Raw genomic sequence first — 9100 nt, 5'->3', positions numbered from 1 at the left:
TCCTTCGACAACCCTTTGAAGTTGGTTCAACTGCGGAATAGTGATTGACCCAAATCTCGGCTGGCCTTTCCAAACTGGGCAAGGATTTGAATTCTGTCCGTGATCGACCCTGCAACTGAGGTCACAAAACACGCTCAATGTTAAATCAGGATTAACAAAACACAATCGCAGTGTCTGTAGAATATGCTCTAGCCGAACGAGTCGTTTTATAGTTTCACGTGATGTGGATGTCGATAGTGGTTGACTGGGTTCCCACAACACAAAAGGCCCAGCCCTATTTTAGCCTAGCCTAGTGTGGACCGGCCTACTGTGCGATCCCAGCACCTATTGCGTATTAGGTCTAAAAAGAAAGAAAGCGAAAACATTCCTTCTAGTTATGCAACACTTTCTCCGTCCACAAGACGAACAAGACGCCTTTCCAAAAGAGATGCAAGTAGCAAGGGAAGTTGGCTTTCCTTGCCCCTTGCAAGGAAGTTTTCCTTTAAACCTCGGAGGCTCCGACATGAGACTGCCCCCAACCAAGAGTGAGAAGAACTTTAAATCACCACCAGTCCATGAGACATCTTGCACGTGTTCCCGAATCATGGCAAGGACACCTGTGGTTGATTATTCCGTACCTCCGTTTAAGCCCTTATTGTCTTTCCCCCTCCTTTTCTTTCAGAGAGGCATCTCCGCATGCAGTGTAATATATGTTATTTATTAGCCCTCCCAAAGCTCCGAATTAGATGTCAAAGTAAGAGCCCGATCCTAAATGCGTTTACTTCGAGTTAAAGGTAAGCTACACATGTTTGCAAGGTTGCGATCCTAATACAGTCTTCTTTGGACAGGATTCAATGGAGCTCACTTTTAAAGAAGATTTTAAGATTTGGCCCGGTAAGACTGCCTATTAGGAATGCAGCAATGCTTAGCTCCTCCATGGTCAATGGAGTTACATCCTACCACTTCAAAGGATGGGGTTTGAAGTGGTAGAAGGCATCAAACGCACTTTCTCCAGAGGTTATGTAACTGAGCAAAGGAACGGGGCATACCGAACGCGAGTCTCTTTCCTCTCCTTTTTTTTTTCCATTGGCCCCAAATACATCCAGTTTGGCTAGTCCTACCCCAACTGCAAATATCTAAGCGGGGAGAGAGAGAGCTGCTGCGATCCTAAGGTATTAAACCCAAGTATTGGTTCTGTCCCCGCCCCACTTCCTCATTGACTGAAACTTGGAGTAGGGCACCCAAGTCTGCTTTGCAGAAGATCTATTTACAAAGTCAAAGAGCAAATAGCTAAGGCGGACTGCCTCCGCCTTCCCGCCCGCCCGCTGCCTCCATCCCACGACCAGGCTGAGTTTTCCCTAGCTGGGAGAGATTTCGGTTCAAAGCACCCATGAGCCTGCAGAAAGCAGCTTTCTTTCTTTCTTTCTTTCTTTCTTTTTTTTTTTTTTGCACCAAGGTCGAGATCTCCCTCACCTCCCCAGTTCCCACTCAGTAGCGCAGAATAGGCAACTTGCATAGCCAAGGCATCAAGCCAAAAGCAGTTGCAGCTTTCAGCTGGGGCAGGAGCCCGGAATCACCTCGGGGCCCTACTGTGAGGCAGCCAAACCCATCCCCGCCACCAACTTCGAAGCCCACCTTGCTAGGCAGCGGGAAAAGGGAGAGATTGGCGCTGCTGCCTCGCCTGCCAGACCTCTAGCTTCAACTCTCCCTTTCCGCCTTCGCCAAAGCCAAAGCAAAAAAGGTGGCGGGGGGGGGGGGGAGTACTGCAGGCAAGTGCGCCCGTGATGCTGGCGTCCTTTTTCTTTGCTTGGAGGAGATGGAAGTTGGGAAAGAACTGCAAAGGGCGCCTGGCAAAGACCCTTAATACGGTCTCAAAATCCAGGGGGAAAAAAACAACAGCAGCCATACAACAGATATTTTTTTTTTTACAGTTGTGGCTATTTCGCAGTTCTCAGCTTTACGGCCAGATTAGGACTCTCTTGCTGATTAGTTTTTTCCATTATTTAAGATACAGCCTTTCACTTTTGCCTCCCAGTTGGAAAGGGAGGTGCCACGCGAAATCGCTGGGCATGTCGCAAAGTGGCAGCTGTCCAGATTGCACCGCGGAGATGAACGAAATCAAAGGGAACTATTTGGCGCCAGAATTCCCCCAAGCTCAAGTTTGCATTCCCCCCCCCACACACACACACCACCCCCGCCAGATCTCTATTCGCTCCCGGAGAAAGTGGCGACGGGATTCGGACAGCAGCTTCTTAAAAAAAACAAACCCACCGACTGCCGACTTTGTGATCTTTTTTTTACATTTCAACCAAACAGGATTTCCTTTTCAAGGTGTCGAACAGCCAGGGATCAGAACAATCAACAAACTTTCAAACTTCAGGCTTGGATCTACTGAGGAGCGACTAACTAACCCTTCCTGCTTAATCATTAACTTGATTTTTTTTCAACCTTAGGCTATTTCCCTCCCCCCCCCAAAAAAAATCTATGGTCCTAAACTGCTTGACCCGAAAAGAAGCTACAAAGACTGTGTTTGTTCTTATGCTGCTGGCATTAAGGATTAATAACAGAGATCACTGTATTTAATAGATTCAATCGTCATAGGATAATAGCAGTTTTGTATCTCATTCACTCACTGTCTGTAAGAAGGAATAAGTTATAAGTCAAGCTACTTGTAAAATAATAAAAATAAGCATTCCATGCACACAGCAAGCCAACTACTGAGTAATATTTCCAAACTTTTAACTGTCCCAGTTGACCTCCTGAAAATCATTAACAAAATAATAATTGAATGTGAAAGTGTTTGTTGTCAATATTCATAAACAACAGAAATGGGGGGAGGGGTAGCAATGTTTGTTGTATTAGTTTCTAAAGCTCCTTACCTCAAAGCAAATCCAGCTATCTTTAATAGAGGTTCTTTCCTAAGCATACATTTACCTATTACTTTTAGTAAGACTTGCCCAGGAAGACTGTACAGGCTCTAATAACGCTGTTTTCCAAAGGGATCCCAGTCCCGGAAAAACAAATTGCAATGTCTTGAAGATACTCCATTATTATCCTGAGAAAGAAATTAACTAACCCTAACAACAAATATTTTATGTGCTGTTTATTAATTCCTTTAAAATCTTACAGATAAAAGTCAATTACATTTCATGCATTTAAAATGCAATTTTAAAGTATTCCAGAGTAAAGTTTTTTTTCTTTCTTCCTTTGTTTCTTTCATTCTTTTCATTTCAATGTGAAATATCCAAACTTATTTCAACATTACAATGAGACAATTTGTTTGCAGAGTTTGCAAACTTGCAGACAACAATCCTACCCATATTTAGGAATAAGACCTACTGAAGACAGTAGGATTCCTAAGGAAACACGCATAGGATTGTGATGTTTGGGTAACACCAGGAGTGCGTTATTAACATTCACCATCTTTATTTTCAGGAAAACCAGAGGCCATTATTTGTCTGCATCACTTGGACAGTTTATTTAATATATGGGTCAAGATGAGCCCACTGTGTGAAATATAGGCGGATTCTCACTTTAAACTATACCTGAACTGTCAAAAAATGTAAAAAAGTACATGCTCCACTAAATGAAATGGCATTCAACATTTATCCAATCTTGTTGGTTTAATTACGGTCTTATGCCTAACTAAATTAATATTCAAGCAAAACTATATTTTGAAGTGCAATTTGCTGTACACTTCAAAGGACATATTTTTTTTTAAAAAAAATGCAGTTGATTAAGACTGCAACAATAATGATTTAATATTTTGTGACAAAAAAGGAAAAATGATTTTTTTTAAAAAAAAAGAGAAAAAAGCTCAAGTGTACTTCGATATATTTTCAAATATTTACTGGAAGTAATATACAAGAAAAATACTATACAAAATCGTCCCCTGGACAACTGCGCCTCACACCAAAACAGTGGTGGAATTATATTAAATTGTTAGGTATTTTACAACAATTTCTGTTGTACAAGTCATTAGGTTTAGAACTATTTTACTAATATTTGACTTTATCCCCTTGTGTTTTTGTTTGATTGGCTGGGTTTTGTTCGTTTGTCTGTTTTAGCAAACTATAGACTTGCAGAAAAGGCAGGTTGCTTTCATAGTTCTTACTGTCAGAAAAATTATGCTACGAATTACAATAAATTGTATCCTTGGCGTTTTCAAAGCACCACATCACTAGAGATGCTGGGACTCTGGAAATCAAGCAGAGGTGCTGGTACTTTATGGGGAAGAAACTTATCTAGATTGAAGTAATTTAATTACATTATTTTCCTCTAACTTCTAAAAGAATAAGAGGAGGGATTGGAAGTCCCTTATATTTAACTAATGGGTATTAACCAGTCAACTATTTTGAGTCTTACTGATCTCACTGAGAAAGAAAATATTAGAAATAATTTTTAACATCTCATTGAAATCAATGGGACAAACTTTAACTGGGTCATAACTTCCAACAACAACTATAAAGTTTATATAATTAACTGCACCAACTGAATACACTTTTTCCAGGAAGTACTTCGAAGAGTCAGTTTTTATCATGAGTTAAGCAATGCTTGATTATAGCAGAAAACTCAAATTAATAGCCCAGTTCAAAACTTTTAAAACTAGTTGGACTTATAGATATAAATTATAAATTAATTGATCAGAATGGGTGCAGCCCAGCTTTATGAATTTTAGCCAAAAATTAAATATCTTTATGCTGAGTGGAATTTATCCCTAGGAAAGCATGCAAAAGATAGTATTTTAAGGCAATTTACTATGCAGTCCTAGAGATACTCAGAAAGAATCCTCACTGTCTGTTTAACTTTGGAACTTTAATTCAGTTTGCCTTAATTCTGAATAAATGGGTTTGAAGGGTAATTATTAAAAAAATTGTTTATGAAAATAATTTTGGACTTAAGTCTGTAAAACCCAACCTTACTGATTTCTCGGTGAAGGCTCTATGGCTGTATGCTGAGTTGGTTAAAGCAAGGGGATTTTTCTTTAAATGGTTGTTAAATCTGATTTCCCCCCCCCCAAGTCAATGGCATCTTCAGCATCCATTTACTTGAAAGTTCCTGGTCCGTTTTTGTTAGAACTTTTCTGGTGGGGGGGGGGTGGCGAAGAAACCGAAATAAAGGACAACCTCCAACTAAGAGCAGAATCTTAGTTATTTTGAGCCACTCGCTGAAGCACAAAATACTTGGAAGTGCTAGACAGAAAAGAAAGAAAAGCCTAGCCCAGTTTATTTTGTAATATCTACTAAGGCGGGATCCTCTTTGACAGAACTGAATTGCAAATGGGGCGCTAGGCGTTCACGCCTACATTCACTCTCACTTCCACACACGCACACTTTTCAGGTTTCACCCACTTCCTCCAGAGTAACCCCATTAGTTGCAACATTCCAGAGGAAGCGAGTGAGCACTGCAGTTTCGGAGCAAAAGTGAATTTAACGTTTGGAGCAACTCTTTGAAATAATATTATTAATAAAAAGCATCTCATAATATTCAAAGTGCTTTCAGCGGGAGATCTTGGGCTCTTCCCTACTCTCCTCTCCCCTACTCCCCCGAACAGCCGCCTCTCCCTCCGTGGCGCTTGAGAGAAGCTCTGGTCCTTGCCGAGAGCACGATTCCCGCCCTCCCATTGCCTTGGAGCGCCCCAAACCTCTTCCCCTCCGGCGCGGGTGTCTCTGGAGCAGCCGCTCGGCGACAGAAGTCCCTTTTCTGGGCAGGGATCTGGCTGCGAGTCCGCGTTGGCTGGAGCGCGATACTTCGACGTCCAGATCCCCTTTGGCCCAGCGGGCTGGAGGCTACGGAATGGGAGGGCTGAAAGCGTGGTGGATCCGAACAAGAAGGGGAGAAGGAGAGACAGGAGTGGGGTGGGGAGGAGGGAGACGAGAGCCGGGAACAGCAAAGCCAGGTCCTCCTCCCGCCTGGACTCCGCCGGCGCGCTCAGAGCGATTTTCACTCCAGGCCATTCCGGTGGCCCGGTTCGGGGGTCTGGAGCAGCTCCGGCGAGTGGCAGGGTGGGCTGCCGGGGGCGCTGTGCTCGCTGTCGGTGTCACTGCCCTTCTTGCCGCCCCCTGAGCCACCGCCACTACCGCTCCCTCCACCGCCGCCACCGCCGCCGCTGTGAGTCTTGACGTGCTTGCTTAGGTGGTCGCTGCGCATGAAGCGCTTGTTGCACACCGGGCAGGCGAAGCGCTTCTCGCCCGTGTGCGTGCGCAGGTGGCGCTGCAGCTCGTCCGAGCGCGTGAAGCGCTTGCCGCAGAAGAGCCAGTTGCAGACGAAGGGCCGCTCGCCCGTGTGCCAGCGCAGGTGCGCCTTGAGGTGCGACGTCTTGCCGTAGACTTTGCCACAGCCAGGGATGTGGCAGCTGTGCAAGCCCTTGCGCCTCAGGCTGGCACCCGCCGGGCCCAACCGCTCCGCCTCCTGGCAATTGGGGCAGTCACAAGTGGCGCGGCCCGAGTAACGCCGGGCCGACGAGCGCGGGGAGCCGCCTAGTGGCGCGGAGGGTCCGGCTCCCAGCATGGAGGCGCCAGCTCCGGACGTTAGTGGCGAGGGAACCGCGTCCGGGTAGGAGCCCGGCAGCACCGGCTTAAATCCGTCCATGAGATGCTGCCCGGCGGGGCTGAGGAGATGCGACGAAGCGGCGCTGCTGCTAAAGGCCGAGTGGCCCGCCAGGCCAGAGTAATCCGAGTTGTAGGCGCCCAGTGGCGAGTGCAAGGAACCCGCTTGGAGACCGCTGGCCGTGGCAGCGGCCGGGTGGACGCCGTTGGGGTTCTGCACGTCCAGCCACCCGGCGCCCACGTCCCACCAGCTGGAGGCGCCAGCGTCGCTCGGGTGCGAGGGCTTGAACCAGGATTCGTAGGGGTGCGCCATGCCCACGCGCGGGTAGATGCCTTGCAGTCCCTCCACCGAGGTGTGCACCTTGGAGATGAAGACCGGCTGATGAGTGGCAGTTGTGTCTGGAGCTGACCCGCTGCCCCCGCCGCCGCCGCCGCCGCCGCCTCCCGACGGCCCGGGCGCCTGGAATACGGAGTAGTCGTTGGCGAAGGGCGAGCCGGCCGCCGCGCCGCTGGAAGTGAGCGAGAAGGCGCTGGATCCAGGCGAGCCGGCGCAGCTGAAAGAGTCCGAGACCAGGGCCGCCGCCGCAGCTGCCGCCGCTGCCGCCGCTGCGGCGTGAGCTGAAGAACCGTTACGGGTCGAGGCCGAGACTCCGACACCACTCAGACTGGAGCCTACCACGTTGCAGCTGCCCGAAGATGAGGAACGTTTCCACGGGTGGAAGCCTTTGCCGAAGGATGAGGTGCTGTCGGACAGGACCGACGGCGAAGGGCTGGGGCTGCCGATCTTGTTGCAGGTGGCGGCGAGCATGGCCAGTGGAGTGGAGCCGAGACGCGGTTCTTCCTGCAGAAAACGGGGAGAGAAGTCCGGGACAGCGCCCGTCATCTTCCGCCAGCAAAGATGCCCGCGGCAGCCCGCCCAGAGCAGGATTCGCGCCCGGTAGCCTCGCCTGCGGACGGGGAAATGGGGGCTAAGGCGAGGAACCTTTGCGGTCCTTTACCCCTCCTCTTGATTCCGTGAGAAGAAATGACACCCCCTCCCCCGATCTCTCCTCGCAAGCCCCGGAAAGGCGTCTTTTAGGAGAGCTCACTGGTTTCTTTGGTTGAGATTGGCTCGCAGCCCGGAGTCCGGCCAAAGAGCTCGTAAACTTAATCTCAGCCCCATCCAGAAACCCAGACTCCAAAGGAAAATCTGAAAACTTGAAAAGCTTCGGTTCTGACTAAGCCCCAATTCATAGGTGCTGGGTTTCCACACCGTATGATTCCTTCCTTCTCCTCCCGAAACCACCAAGAGCGGTATAGTGCGTTTAATCCTCAGCCATTCTCATCTAGCAATTAAAACTGGCTCTAGCCGCAGATTAAAGTTGTTTTTTTTTAAAGGTTTCCGAGTTCACTCATAGCATTCTCTCTCTTCCCCCCCCCAAACTTTTATATTCATACCTCAAGGAAACAGAGATAATCAACGTACCTGCAGGAAATGTCGGGCTCAGAGAAATTTTAAAAAGGAAAGGGGGGGGATCAACAACAGCAACAAGCTGCTGCAATTTTTTTTTAAGATCTCACAGGGAGAAAAAAAAAAGATCAAGCGAGGCAGCTGTTTTTCCCCCGTCCGCGTCGACAACAGAGAGGCCAGTTCTCCGGGGATACAGGAATAGCTCAGCCCGAGCTCTGGAGGTTGTTAAGGGCTAATGCCCTTAAAACCTTTTCCTGCACGCTGTCAAGGGGGTTCCCCCTCCCCTTCCCCCTCGCCTCCTTTCTTTTCTCCGAAACTCGCATGAGTCAAGAGAAAAAAGCAAAAATGAAACCCTCAATAGCCCCTGGTCAAGAGAGGGGCTGCCTTAACCCTGCTCCGCGATCGCCAATAAAAAGGACCCAATTAAAACAGCAAAGCGGTGGGGGGGGCGCAGAAGAGGGGGGGGAAACACACCCTCGGACTCACCCCTAGAAGTGAAGTTGCCATCCCACAAAGTGCCCTCCTCTCGGAGGATCTTTTTTTATATTGATAAATCAGAGGCAGTGTGTTTTTTTAGAGGTGTGCAATACAATGATCAGTTCCGCCCATTCCACCACAATTGTAGCTCCCTCTCTCGCTTTGAAGTGCCGCTGAGGCCGCGCCAGCCAATCTGCGGCGCCGTCGGCCGCTTCGCTGCGTTGCCGCGTGAGGTCATCAGCGCCGCCGCCGCCGCCGCCGCCGCCTGCTCCTTCCAGCGGCTGCTGCTCAGCGCAGGCAGCGGGCGCGCGAAAGCTGGCCTGCAAGGGAGAGCGCAAGGAGCTGCGGCGCTCCTCGCAGCGCCTCCCGCCTGCCTGTTTCTTCCTTCCGTTTTACGAGCTCCCGTTTCGCGGAAGGCTGCTCAGATATTCAGCCCCATAGACGGAAAGAAGAAACGCGTTTTATTCGCTCTGCATGAGACTTCGCGTGCGTTGCGAGAGCGGGCAGGCGCTCGCTTTGCCAGCTGCGACGGTGTTGTCCACGCCTGTCTCTTTTAGTCTGCGGTCTCTTCCGCCTTCCCCCCACATCCCAGTTATGCTCAGCAATCGTTTGGATGGCTGGGAAAACCCCGCTTTCCTGAAAAGGG

At 48.9% G+C, this 9100-nt stretch overlaps 1 protein-coding gene across 1 annotated transcript; it reads right to left on the bottom strand.

The window, feature by feature from the left end:
• Positions 1-5922: 5922 nt before the first annotated feature.
• Positions 5923-8651, bottom strand: SP8 (Sp8 transcription factor; the record flags this gene model as incomplete). The annotated part of the gene is made up of 2 exons (XM_083376106.1): positions 8464-8651; positions 5923-7368 (listed from the first exon to the last, which is right to left on the bottom strand). The coding sequence occupies exons 1-2, from the start codon at positions 8482-8484 to the stop codon at positions 5923-5925; spliced, it is 1467 nt and encodes a 488-aa protein (XP_083232232.1). The 5' UTR covers positions 8485-8651.
• Between the last annotated feature and the right edge of the window lie 449 nt (positions 8652-9100).

This window comes from Vipera ursinii, assembly GCF_947247035.1.
Source record: "Vipera ursinii genome assembly, chromosome: Z".
Taxonomy (NCBI): Eukaryota; Metazoa; Chordata; class Lepidosauria; order Squamata; family Viperidae; genus Vipera; species Vipera ursinii.
The sequence above is the reverse complement of the archived record's forward strand: the minus strand, read 5'-3'. Positions and strand labels throughout refer to the sequence as shown.